This window comes from Callorhinchus milii, unplaced genomic scaffold, assembly GCF_018977255.1.
Source record: "Callorhinchus milii isolate IMCB2004 unplaced genomic scaffold, IMCB_Cmil_1.0 Scaffold4, whole genome shotgun sequence".
Taxonomy (NCBI): Eukaryota; Metazoa; Chordata; class Chondrichthyes; order Chimaeriformes; family Callorhinchidae; genus Callorhinchus; species Callorhinchus milii.
In genome coordinates, this window is record NW_024704745.1 from 62621006 (window position 1) to 62635487 (window position 14482).

The following is a 14482-nucleotide window of genomic DNA, read 5'->3' on the forward strand; positions in this document are numbered from 1 at the left end:
CTTCTTTTCATTTTGGTCTGTGTGTTTCCCCCTTTGTCCAATCCAAGAATTAGATGGACAGAGTGAGAGCGAAAGAGAGCCTGACATGGGGGTGAAGAAGGCAAATTCCAAGTAAAATGAAAGCAATCCGTACACAAAGGATATGTTCAAGCTTCCCAACACAATAATGTGAGTGACAGCAAAGGTCAGGAGTGAGTTATTGCAGCACACATTCCCTGGAGAGCAGCTGGGACTAGGACACACAAAAGGATTGTGAAAATGTACGATTTACTGCTCCAGAAAGTCATAGGTGCAGAATTAACTGGGATGTTTAAGCGAAAGAGAGATGGACGCTTGGGAAGTGAAATTAATAATAATAACTTGCGTTTGATTTAGTGCCTTATCAGAACATCTCAAAATGCTTTACAGGATTTACTGTAAAGTGTAGTGACTGTATTTGTACTCACCTACAGCAGCCAATTGGTGCATAGCACTATCCTACAAACAGTCAACTGCAGTCAAATGCTGAATTTTCTGTTTATGAAGAATTAAGGGTATCTTTTGGGGCTGAGCTGGCTCCAAAGTGAATTGGTTGGCAATGAAATATTAGAATCAAGTCAATTTTCTGTGGCAGTCCCAGTAGACTGCACTGAACTAGGTAAGTGCACAGTACACCAAGGCACTGTGACAGACCAGACCAACCTGGCTCATTGGTATGACTTGGAGGAGGAGTCACTGGGAGCAGGAATTCTTCTTACTTGGCTGTTTAAAAGGCAAAGCCCAAATGGGTAAGGTGGTCCTTGCTGAACAAGCAGCCAAAAGCTTGACAGATAGGATTTGCAATGATGAGTTGCATAGTTGCAGTAGGTTTAACTCCAGCAGTCCCCAAAGTATGGTTCTTGCCAACCTGTGCTTAATAATTTCTGGGATAGGTAAGTGAAACAGATTGCAAGGAAGGGTGATTGAGGCAGGACACTCGATTCATTTTAAAAACAGCTTGATGCTGTGATGGGAAGTCAGTGTGGAGGGTATTCTGGAAGAATGAGATCAAGTGCGCCAAAGGGCTTTCTTAATCCAAACCAATCTTGTGATATTGAGCACGGTGTATCCCTCCATGGAGAGATTGCATTCCAGATGACGTTGATTATTCATGTACAGTATATGTGGAACTGGAATGGATACTCTGAAGCAGAGTGCTGATGTCCGACACCTGGCTCACCAAACAAAAACCTGTAGTCATCGTTCTGTGCTCAAGAATTTTTTTGTAAATCATGGAACAGACTTGCTAGTTCCAATGATTTACTCCAGTCCCCATTTTATGCCATTGTTTCTGTAGAATGGGATTCTTCAATAGGATTGAAGTTCTGCTCCAAGACAAGGCTGTTGAAGATTGTTGATGCTTTGAAAAAATACAACTTTTGAAATACAATTTTAACAAGTCTTCCCTGAGATGTAAGGAGGGATAACTAGTTGGAGTTTGCTATGGAGATCAGCTTTAAAATATCCCTTGAGCACATTTGTAAACCTCTAAAAAAAATATTTTTAAACAAAGTAACAACTGAAACATTTAAAAAAAATATTATTTCACTTGGGGAAATGGCATTACAATATATTACCGTACAAAGGCAATACAGTATTTCAATGAATGTCGAATCGACCCTTTCCAGACATTTGCAGTACAATAAAATGCTAACAAATGGGGCAATTGTTATTTAATGAGCTGTCCTTATGTTTCACATTAATCGTTTTAATACTTTCAAGGCTATTTGCGGGACATTCCTGTGGCACATTGGCTGTGTCTTAGCCTACACAGCCAGTACACTTTACAGTAAATCCTGTGAAGTGCTTTGAGACGACCTCCTGACATGAAAGGGGTTATACCAATACAAGAATTGTTATTATTTTACTAAAGTCATGCAGATTCTGCTAAATTGAAACTCTATGCACATGAACGATATCTATATTGACTTGATCAAGCATGCATTTTACTAAATCTTTGCATGCAACTATGAGCGTACTTAATGTTAAAAAAATCATGGTTTAACAAACACGCTTTAACTAGAAAAATCAAAAACAGAGTAAATTATTGTAACTTAATTCATCTTTCTTGAGAATGTTCATTTCAGGCTCCAAATATGTTTTGAATTTTATTTAATTGAAACCATAGGTCAAATGCTTAGGGATATCCATCATAAAAACATCTGTTTGCAATCTATCGCTTGAAACAGTGCTCTGTTTCAAATTATTAGTATTCCCAGCCCAGTTCTCAACTTTTTATCAGACTGCAAATCCAGGAATTGAGAGATGACTAACAAAAGTTCTTTTCTTATGACTCACCAACAAGCTGACTGCTTCAACAGTTTTTCTGCCTCTAGCTGATGGTCATTCTAGAGCCAACCTGTGCTGAAGAGAATAAGGAACAGTTTGTTCTGTATCGCTGCACACTGAAAACTTGTTTTTTCTACAGACAGAAGGGAAAAAGGAAATCTGTTGTGTGAAAGGTAAACTTTCAATGCATTGCAAACCACTGGGAGGAGGAACAGAAGAAAGTTTAAGATGTATAGATTGCAAGCTAAACTAGTCAAACGTTTGCCACGGAAGTGGTAAAATATTTTTATTTTCAGCTGACAAAGGGTATTTTTCTAAACAAGCTGTTTTAACAAATGTAATAGAGTCGTTTAAAGTGTATAGGGCAATATTTATAGAAATGTCATTGACAGCCTCGAGTAGTTTGATAAGAGTCAAAGCTTGTCATAGTTTGGGCTGTGTTGTGGTTACTGCAGTATTATATATGTTGTGTTGCCTCGATTTTCTCTTTTATAGCATTTAATACTTTTTACTCTTACAGCCTTTTATTTCTCTGATACTTATTTTTTTGGGAATTTAAACTGACCGAAAAGACAATTACAGTGTTTTTTAAATATGCTGGGAATAGGCTTAGTATATTCATTGAAAGTTAAATAAATTGTTTTCTGTTTTATAATTTCCCACGGCTGATTTTGTGCTCTGGGATGCTCCCCTGCCTGAGTGGTGCTATATAAATGCAAGTTGTTATTGTTGTTTGCCAATGTGCAAAAAAAAAAGAAAGTATTAGTTTTGCAATTGATTTCCAAGTCAATTATCAAATTATTGTATAACATGGTCTTGCCCCCAATCTTTTTTTTGGGTCAGTTGGGTGTCTGACACGTGTGGAAACCCATCACCATGCTAAAGAGTATCCAAACCAAACTGAGATTTCCATGTATCCCACCTACACATGGAAATCCCAGAGGTAGATTATTGGAATGGAATGCACTCTCTCTTCCTGCTTCAGGAAAGGATTAGGCACAGGTTAGCAAGAGCCAAGGCTTAGGGACCCCAGATTGTGCGGGTGAGGTAATGCTGGAATCTAACCAGCTAAAACCATATAGCTTGTCATTGATATTGCTGCCTGGCAAGCTTTCCCACTGCTTGTCCAGCTCCCTTACCTCCCCATCAAGGAGGATAAATAGTTGTATTTATTTAGTCAAGTAGGTATTTGGATTTTCTTTTAAAAAAGTCCATAGCTGTGAATCTCTAAGTTGGAATCTATTAGTTCTATTGAATTTATGGCAAGTCTTCCCACTGGACAACCCAGGAAAGATCTCATCAAGATAATAGCACCATGATGTAATGTCAGCTATTCCCTTCGAACTTCTGATTATATTCAATGTAACCTCAGCTGTAGCCCAAAATGACTGAGGATAGATTTTGCTGTAATGTGTATTCAGCAAATAATTTTAATACAGATCAGTGAGACAAAGTTGCATCGTGTAACACTGTTATGTAAGAAAAATAGATACTGTAATTTGTTATGTGTTAACTATGGACTAGTAGCTACAAAGATCAAGGGGAAATATTTTGGAACACTACACAGTGGTGGTGAAAACTACTTTGTTAAATCAGGAGTGGAGAAATAAAACAATGAATAATTAACTATTTCTTAGACAGGATAGATTTTCCCCTGCAATTCACTGTATTATTAATTTAGGTTTTGTTTTGCCCTATTTGTAATATTAAATTTAACTGATATAAATGGTATATATGAAGATGAATACATTAGGAAACTTCTGAAGTTATACATAGCACACAGATGTGTTGCAGCTCACACTCCCCCTGTCTGAGTGAATGATTGAATGCAATGGAGAAACTCTTTTAACACTGGCCTTCTTCAGATTTGTATGGAAACTTTAACCGCCTATTAGTAAAACCAAAAAAGTGGAAAAAGAAGGGAAACGGAATTCTAGGTTTTATATCCTGCACAGAAGCATTGAATTTAAGATCAATGAGATAATGTTAATTTTGTACAAGATATTGGCTATTGGAATATTGCCTTTAGCTTCGAGTGAAATGTTGGGCAAGTTTCCTTACTCCACATGCCTCTGTTTACCCAGCAATAAGAAGGAACTTGGTTGTTAGTCGATTAGCGGGTCGCTTTTCGGTGGCTAACAATTCCTTCAAAAAAAAGAAAATCCACTTCAATCCATGCCTGTTTGTGGGACACTGCTTTGTGCAATTGGCTGTATTTTGCGGAAGTATACAGTCAATTCACTTTACAGTATATTCTGTGAAGAGCTTTGAGACATCTTGAAGGCGTGTTAAGACGCTACATGAAATGCAAGGATTATTATTATTAGAACAGCCACATATGCTGGGTTGAGTGGCCTCTTTCCATTGGGATGTAAAATGCTATCTTTGATGTAATAATTATCACTCTGTTTGACATCCTGCTCATGGCGATGAACCAGAATTAACTACCTGCTGGTGAACACCCAGCCTTTGACTTAATGCAAATGGTTGGGTCCAAAGCTGGTTTCGGCACAGCTAAAGTTGGATGCTGGATACAGTGACTCGTAAAACAAAGCAATTAACAAATCTTTACACGGCTTGGATATACCAGTGAAATTCTTAAGTGTGTTTTACTATAAATTTTACGATGTGCTTAAAAGGTATGGTATGAAAAGCTCTGTTCTTTTAGGTTTGAAGGATGCAATAAGACTAGCACAGGTGCTGGGTCAGAATGTACACATGTCTAAATTGACCTGAATCAATGTTTGCTATGTCTCTCATTAGTTTTCAATATTATTTCTTCACAACAGTCTGGTCACTAACTCTCATCAGGAAGCAGCAACATGTCTTCTCAACTCTTCCAGATTTCTTTTGTGATTCTCTCTGTGCTTTTGATGACTTTCATATTCCCAGGTGGGTAAATGTATACCTCATGAGTATCATATTTAATGCATGTAAAGCCTGGCTCAGTGGTATCACTCTCGCCTCTGGGTCAGAAGATTGTGGATTCAAGCTCAATATTATGACTTGAACTCATGTAGGAAGTGCTGGGGGTGCATTGCATTGTCAGCGGTACCATCTTTCAGATGAGACGGTAAACGAAGGTACCATCTGCCTGATCAGATGGATAATTCGAAAAGAGAAGGGAATTTCTCCCAGTGTCCTGGCCAATAATCCTGCAAATAAAATTGGTCATTCATTTCATGGCTGTTTGTGGAACATTGCTATGTGCAAATGGGCTGCTGCATTTGTTTACAAATACACAGTCACAATAATCCTGTGAAGTGCTTTGAAACATCTCTCCAACATGCTATGCCAAATGCAAAGATTATTATTTGTGGAATATCTTGTATATTTGTTCAGCGGTAATAGAAAATAAAATCCTAATAATAACCCTTGCATTTTGATATTAACTCCTTATCATGTCGTCAAGATGTCTCCAAGCTTCACAAAGATTTACCATAAAATGTATGGTAAAGTGTTGCTACTCCTCAGCCTTACAGGGAACTGGAAATTATTGAAGTGGCGGAAGAAGTCAGAAGAGTCACAAATGTAGGTTGGTAGGGCCTGGACAAGAGGAGCAAAAATGGAGTCCAGATATGAGGAGATCAGTTCGGTGGGGCAGGAACAGGCTGAAACATAGGTCTCCCAGGACAGTCCTGCTTATGGATCTTGGGGAGGAGGTAGAGGTGGGCTGTGCGGGTTTGGGGTCTATGAAGTTGGAGGCTGTGGGAGCAAGCTCCCCAGAGCAGATGAGGTCATTGACTGTCTCGGTGCTGATGGCTTGGTGTTCAGTTGTGGGGTCATGGTCCAGGGGGAGGTGGGAGGAGTTGTCAGAGAGTTGGAGTTCAGCCTCTACCAGGTAGAGGTTCTTTCACCAGACGACCAAAAAAACTGGGCGCGGAGGCGGTGGAAGAAGATCTCAGCATCATGTCGGGATCAAAAATTCATTGAGGTGGAGGCGTAAGGAGATTAAATTGAGGCCTTCCTGAGGACGGATTGTTCGGGATCAGAGAGTGGGAGGTCAGAGGGGATAGTGAAGATATGGTAAGGAGTGGGATTGGGTGGAGGAATGGGGTCAGGAGAGGGGTTGGCATCCACGAATCATTGAAGTTTGTGATCTTTGCTGTCTAAAAGAAAGAAAAATTGTATTTAAAATAATTATTATTGTAAAATAATTATTATTGTAAAATAATTATTATTGTAAAATAATATTGTGAAAAATTATTATTGTAGATTGCTCTAGCTACTTCCACTATTGTGTATGAATTCCATTTCCCATTGAAATTAATGTTTGTATATGGCTGACACATCCAGACTGATAAGAGAACCTAATTGTGCTTGAACTAGGGTATCAGTCTTATCCTAAAAGAAGCTTCTGACTGTCTATAGTTAGATTTTGACCCTTCAGAGACTAACATTCAACAAGAGGAATATGGCCCAGTCATACATGATACCCTTTTTGCACACCCTTTTACTTCAGGACTGTTTATGGGGAGAAATATCTAACATTTCATGAGGGATTTGATGCAAAAAATGTAATAACATCTCCAATTAATTTATTGAGCTGACACTACATGGAAAGATTTCAGATCTTTCTATACATCAGGTTGTTTTCACTGTGGATAAGTGATGAATTGATGCCGAGGTGACAGCTGCATTGCTGTATTTGCTCCTAGAATTAGAATTGCATATTCCCTTTGGGCTTGTGGAAAACATCTGGGGCCTGTAATTTGCAACAATGATGATCTTATGTTCTGCTGGCCTTGCTGATCAGATAAACACATCTGTGTCAAATACTTGCCCATTATACAAGAGTGTCTGAGATTTTCCAGAAACTTGAATGCTCTTATCGGTGGAGAAGGCGTACTTTAACAGCCCAACACTGTGCTACGTAATTGATGAAAAAGACAGATTTTGATTTGTAGCAGCAACATGCTAAACAAAATGAAGACATAAGAATGTAAGAATAAGAACATAAGAACATAAGAATTAGGAGCAGGAGTAGGCCATTCGGCCCCTCGAGCCTGCCCCGCCATTCGATAAGATCATGGCTGATCTTCAGACCTAACTCTACTTACCTGCCCTATCCCCACATCCCTCTATTTTTTAAAAATCTATCAGTTGAAGATGTTCAAGGACTGAGCATCTACAGCCTTCTGGGGTAGTGAATTCCATAAATTCACTACCCTCTGAGTGAAGGAATGTCTCCTCAACTCTATTTTAAAAGGCTGACCCTTAATTTTAAGACTGTGACTCCTGGTTATAGATTCTCCTACCAGGGGAAACAGACCCTCAGTGTCTACTTTATCCAGCCCTTTAAGAATCTTGTATGTTTCAATAAGATCTCCCCTAATTCTTCTTTACTCTAGAGAATACAGCCCTAGTTTATTCAGCCTATCCTCATAGGTCAGTCTCCTCATCCCAGGAACTAACCGAGTGAATCTACGCTGCACCCCCTCTAGGGCAAGTATGTCCCTTTTTTAAATAAGGAGACCAAAACTCTAGGTGCGGTCTCACCAAGGCCTTATACAGTTGCAGCAAGACTTCCCTACTCTTGTACTCTAAACCTTTTGCAATAAACGCTAACATGCCGTTCGCCTTCTTAGTTGCTTGCTGCACCTGCAAACTAACTTTTTGAGACTGGTGTACAAGGACACCCAAATCCCTCTGAACACTATCACTATCTAATCTCTCCCCCTCTAGAAAATAATCTGTTTTTCTAACTAGGTGAATAACTTCACACTTCCCCACATTAAATTCCATCTGCCACCTACTCGCCCACTCCCCTAGCCTATCTATATCCCATTGCAATCTTTTTGGATCATCCTCAGAGCTTACTCTCCCACCTAGTTTAGTGTCATCCGCGAATTTAGATACGTTACATTCAATGTCCTCGTCTAGATCATTGATGTAAATTGTAAATAGCTGAGGCCCAAGCACTGATCCTTGTGGCACTCCACTAGTCACATCCTGCCAATTCGAGAATGACCCGTTTATCCCTACTCTCTGTTTTCTACCCGTTAGCCACTCTTCAATCCATGCTAATATGTTCCCATTCGTTAATCCTGTGAGCCTTAACCTATAGCCTTTTGTGTGGCACTTTGTCAAATGCTTTTTTAAAATCTAAATATACTACATCTACTGGTTCCCCCCTATCTAACCTGCTAGATACATCTTCAAAAAACTCTAAAAGATTAGTTAAGCATGACTTCCCTTTTGTAAAGCCATGTTGACTCTGCCTAATCTTGTTATGGTCTTCCAGGAATCCTATAACAACATCTTTAATTAAGGACTCAAGAATTTTCCCTACCAGAAACTAACTGGTCTATAGTTCCCCATCTTTTCTCTCCCACCCTTCTTAAATAGTGGTGTTACGTTTGCAATCTTCCAATCAATGGGAACCGTTCCAGAATCCAGAGAATTTCGGAAGATCAAAGACAAGCCATCCACTATCTCAGTAGCCACCTCTTTTAAAACCCTAGGATGTAGGCCACCAGGTCCAGGAGATTTATCAGTTTTAAGACCTGACAATTTACCTAAAACCATTTCTTTACTAATATTAATTCCCCCAAGTTGCTCACTAATGTTCCCCTCTATTCTTGGTAGGTTTTCAGTGTCTTCTAATGTGAAGACAGTAGCAAAGTACTTGTTTAATGACTCTGCCATGTCTTTGTCCCCTACTGTAATTCCCCCCATCTCTGCCTGTAGCGGACCCACATTTACCTTGGACAGCCTCTTCCTCTTTATATATTTATAAAAACTCTTGCAGTCTGTCTTTATGTAAGCTAGGCAAAAGAAAACCAAGGTCCATCTAGTTTGCCTTCCATTACCCTGGAAGTCTCTTTACATGTTATGTCCCAAACTATATACTGTATCCCGAGATATTAATAAGCACAAAAGACTAAGCTAGGCAAGAAGACAAATTGATTTTAACTGTTATCTATGATTCTATGAAATGCTTTGCTTTATGCAGTCAAAAATATTTAAGGCTATTCTTTCTCTCTGATTTGTGAAAATGTCTATTAAAACAATGCAATGTCTGGTGTCCCAACAGACATGTTCTCAAATCCTCCAAGTTTGGTTCTACGTGTTTTCTAGGTTTAATCAGTGACGGGGCTGAAGTGTGGATCACAATCCTATGTTAAATTTCAGTGTGTTTTTCCCCAGTGGAAATTGTGCTTTGACAAAATAAAAAAAACACTAGTCATGTTTTTTTCAGCTAATATGAATTTCAAGTGATTTAAAGTGAACATAAAAGTGCAACATTAAACGTTATCCTATAATGAAATCTGTCCAGCCTTTTCAGTCTCTTGAGGAAGGTGCTAATGTAAACCCTCGAGTTAAGAATATATACATTGTAGAAAAGTGACTGTGTATTTAGAGGTGAACTGCAGCTTATAGTTTTACATTGCCAAAACATCTCAAAGTTCCTCCACAAAATTTTACTCTAAGTATAGTGACTATGACATGGCAGCCAAATGTATATACAGCGATGTCCTACAAACAGTAGTGTAAGAAACCAATTTTTTTCAGGAGGATTGTTGTCCAGGACATCAGGAGAAACCCCTTCTCTTGTAATCCTAAGTAATGCATAGGATCTTTAACGTCCACCTGGACAGACAGATGACACATGGTTTAAAGCCTCATTAAACTGTAATTTGTTGTAGAAGAATGGCACCTCAGACATTGCAGCACACTGCCAACACTGCATGTGATGTCAGCCTAGACTCAGTAGAAGCTTAGTATCCTGAAGGAAGACTTGAACCTACAAACTTCTTACTTAGAGGTAAGAGTGTTACCAGCCAAAGCAGGCTGCGGCCTGGTTAATGGAAGGAACCCTAATTCTACATGAAACTTCTTTATCTGAATAGAATAATCTTTATCATATTTTATTGTTTTATTTTTAGATGGTTCAAGTGGAAACAAACTCCGCAAGATAATGCAAAAAAGAAGCGGTGAGACAAATCTAATTTGGTCTGGAATTAAGTTAATTTCTCTGCATGAGATAAAAAGAAATCCAAATAACTTTCTTTCAATGGATTCCTTAAGTTTACAAAGTATTTCATCAATGATTTTTAAGATGACAAATATTTATGGAATCAATAATTTTATTTATTTTTAAAAAGTCATTTTAACTGTGCGCTGTGTTCTAGCTGAAGAGAGAGCAACTCTTTCAGTGCCTGAATCCAAGGCCAAAGAGTTTTTGAATGATCTGAAGCGTCCAAAACGTCAATTGTGGGACAGATCCCGTGAGGACGTCCAACAGTGGTACCAACAGTTTATTAACATGGGATTCAATGAAAAGGTAAGTCACGGCTGAACTTTTCCTTCAAACCTGTTGGCCATTTTAGTTCTCAGATACAAATGATCACTGCCACTTAATCTTGTTAAATACAGTGGGTTGTATAAAAATGTGGTAAGTGTTATGATAATTATCAGTGGTGCTTATTGTCAAATTGTGGGAGACTCAGATTCTGGAGGTGCAGTGTCTCAATGCTGATTCCCCCAGGGAAATACTGGGATGGGTGTTGCAGCCGATTCAAATTACTCCTGCAACAATACAGCAGCAGAGGGGTAAAACCTATCTCATGATGGTCTGACATGTTCTCACGCGTTCTGTATTAGTGGAGGAACAATCCAACCTGGTAAATTCTGAATCTCAATGGCAGAAAGCGCCGACATAATGGATCAAAAAGTGACGTCACTATGAACGCTTGATCGCCAAAAGCCAGTTATGTATCTCTGAGACAACGTTTCTGATACCTCCTGTTTAAAATAACCCAAGGAGTCAGAAGGATTGTCACAATATCTGCAGAAACCAACCTTTACTCAGAGGCATTTTAACAGAGTTGGTGGTTGGGGGAGGGGGAAGGAATGGTTGTTCATATGTATTTTTCTCCTGTATATCAATGGATTCCCAATAGTGGAGGAACCAGGCAACACAAACCAGATGGCTGTAAGTTGAAATCCCTGCCTGTGCTGAATTAGCTGATCTCAGGCAGGGCAGCAGTTTGACCTATAATTTTCAAGTTGCCACATCTGAATTTGTACATAATCTCTCATTTTTACCTGTATAATATTATGTATTATATAAAGACAAGGTCTTTTTGAGCATGTGTTCATTTGCAAACATCTCAATAGCAGCACATTCTTTTAAACACTGCATATGGTTCTGGTCACCGTGACATAAGGGTTCTGCTCAGGCCCCAGAGGCAGTGCAGCGGAGAGCAATGAGGATGATTTTCTAATGTTAGAAGAATGAGCTGTGAGCAATGATTAGATAAGACAGGGCTCTGCAGTCTTGAGAGAACGATGACAACACCACCAAAATTACATTTGTATAGCTCCTTTAATGTCAGGAGGACGTCCCAAGGGGCTGGACAGACAAGAGTTACGGATCCAAGCTAAGGGTTGGTGTGGGGAAGGGTGGAGGGCAGGGGGTTAAGCGGGGAGATCGAAAGCATGGGCAAAGAGGAGGATCTTAAGGTGGGACTTGAAGGTGGTGAGGGAGGGGGCAAGACGGAGAGACTGCGGGATGGAGCTCCAGAGGGTGGGTGCAGAATGGCAGAAGGCCCGCCCGCCAATAGTGGGTCAAGCAAGGCTGGGGACGTGAAGCACGCCAGAACCCGCTGAGCAGTCGAGGGTTAGGAGGTCAAGAGGTAGGGGAGAGCAAGACCGTGGAAGGCTTTTAAGGTGAGGACCAGGATCTTGAACTGTATCCTCTGTGTGAATGGAAACCAGTGGAGTCGTGTGAGGATGGGGGTATTAGGGTCGCAGAGCCTAGTGCGGGAGAGGACATGGGCTGCAGAGATCTGGATGATCTGCAGCCTGTGGAGGGAGGAGTTGGGGAGGCCGACAAGCAGTGAGTTTGGATAGTCAAGCCTCGATGTAATGAAGGCGTGTATGAGGGTTTTGGCGGCCTATGGTGTGAGACAGTGTTAGAGCCGGGCGATGTTGTGGAGGTGGGGGAAGGCAGAGAGGGTCATGGCACAGATGCGGGGTAGAAAGGATAGTTGAGGGTCAAACAAGACCTCAAGGTTCCGGACTGGCTTAGCAAGGTGGAGTGTGCAACCATGGATGGTGATGCTATCAGCGACTGAGGAGAGCCTCGGTCTTGTTGACATTCAACTGAAGTTAGAACAAGAATCAGAGGGGACCTCATAGAGGTGTACAACATTTTAAATGGGATTAAAAAGTAAACCCAGATCATTATTTTAGGATGTATCATGACAGCAGAACAAGAGGATATAGCTTTAGAGTTAGAAAGGGCAATTTCAGGGATAATACCCGGAAGATTTTCTTCAATGCAACGGGTAATTAACACATGGTTGCAGTAAAGGTGGAGGAAACTAGGACATTGGACTAATTTGAAAAGCAGCTTGATGCAGTGTTGGGATGGTAGAGTGAGTGTCCTGGAGGGTTGAGATCGATAGGTCTTTTACACTCAGACCAATTTTGTAATCTTGTGGGAGACAGGATGTTCTTTTATGTAGCAAATTCTGATAGGCTAGAATGAGAAACACATCAACAACAACAACAACAAGATTCCATTTATAAAGCGCCTTTCACGTCAGGAGGACGTCCCAAGGCACTGCACAGTTGGGTCATGACCCGAGCAGGGGGGAAATGGTCAGGGTGAGGGGAGGGAAGGGAGGGAGCGAGGAGGGGGGAAATGGTCAGGGTGAGGGGAGGGAAGGGAGGGAGCGAGGAGGGGGGAAATGGTCAGGGTGAGGGGAGGGAAGGGAGGGATCGAGGAGCGGGGAAATGGTCAGGGTGAGGGGAGGGAAGGGAGGGAGCGAGGAGGGGGAAGAGAGTCGAGAGGGGAGCTGAAGGCACGGTCAAAGAGAACATCAACTTAGAAGAGATTTTTTTCCCTTTTTAATGCACCTTATCATGGTAAAAGTGTTTCATAATCAATTACTCTCTTCCCTACTCAAACTGAACAGTTCTATGGCATGTGGACTGCATTTTGTGAGAAGAGAGTTCGGTCTTGATATTTCATTTAATTGTGGAATAAAAACCTCTGCAATTACTGTAACAAATTCTGGTGGAAGAAGGATCGACTAATATTTATTTTCAAATGATTCTAGAGATTTGAAGATGACATTGAATATTGGATGAATGTACAACGCAGCGGTGGTCACGATCAATCTCGCTATTACCACCACTATGATGAGAATGCTCCAATGGGTCCACACTATTCTCGGAGCATGCGCTATGGTGCTGATGTTAACTACGACGATTATTAAAGCAACCTGTTAGAATCTATCAGTACAGCTCCTCATCTGTCAGCACACTGCATGTGGGTGTGTTTCCTGAGTGTTGACGTATTTCCCTTAAAGTTGCATTGCAGGAATTTGATTTCCTTTATACTTACATTATAACAAATCATAAATGCTAATATTTTCTCAAATCCTAAGACTAATTTATCTTTACATTCCACTAAAATCTATTGTATTTTTAATATCCTATAACTTTCTTGAAGGATTTGTTAAGGTGCTTTTTAAAATTCAAAGACTGATGAGATTGAATGTCTTAATGTCTTTTTTTTATATCTTTTTATTTTAAATTTTACTCTGGGTATTGCAAGACCCATTTAGAAAAGCAGAAAATCACAGGATAAGATGAAAGTTACTAAATGTTGGATTAACTTCTTGTAATTTTAAAAATGATTTTCCTCATGATGTGCTGTGGAGAATGGTGCAGGTATTCTGAATGTTTTGATTAAACTGAATGCTATTGATTACATTTCCTGTTAATGCAATCCAATTACTGTACCATGGCTTCAAATGTTAATATGCAATCTTCTATTAAATGGATAGCAAGCAATTTGCACACATGCTGTGTTTTTTTAACATTAATTTATATGGATTAGTATTGTAATCAAACCTTGAGATAGAATAATTCTAGAATGGCACTAAAACTGATCTTTAACTAAGGAGATAATGGCAAGGAATTATAGAAGCTTTCAATATAGATCAGCAAACTGTTTTTATTAAAACTTAAAAAGTACTCAAATTTATGCTTGGCAGACAATTCAACTAATAGTAATAATAAAAAAATACAGCTTCATTTTGTAATTTCATTATTATAATTTATTGTCAATTAAAATACAATCTGAAGATCAGAAAGAAAGGTTCCTGTTTTAGTGTCCACAGAACTAGCAAACAGTGGGACCCACTTATAGAAAACT

General features: G+C 39.7%; 1 protein-coding gene across 1 annotated transcript; it reads left to right on the plus strand.

Moving 5' to 3' along the window:
* The first annotated feature begins 2280 nt into the window (after positions 1-2280).
* Positions 2281-14118, plus strand: ecrg4 (ECRG4 augurin precursor). The gene is made up of 5 exons (XM_007885066.2): positions 2281-2480; positions 5097-5199; positions 10197-10244; positions 10443-10594; positions 13380-14118. The coding sequence occupies exons 2-5, from the start codon at positions 5130-5132 to the stop codon at positions 13536-13538; spliced, it is 429 nt and encodes a 142-aa protein (XP_007883257.1). The 5' UTR covers positions 2281-2480; positions 5097-5129; the 3' UTR covers positions 13539-14118.
* Positions 14119-14482: the final 364 nt, after the last annotated feature.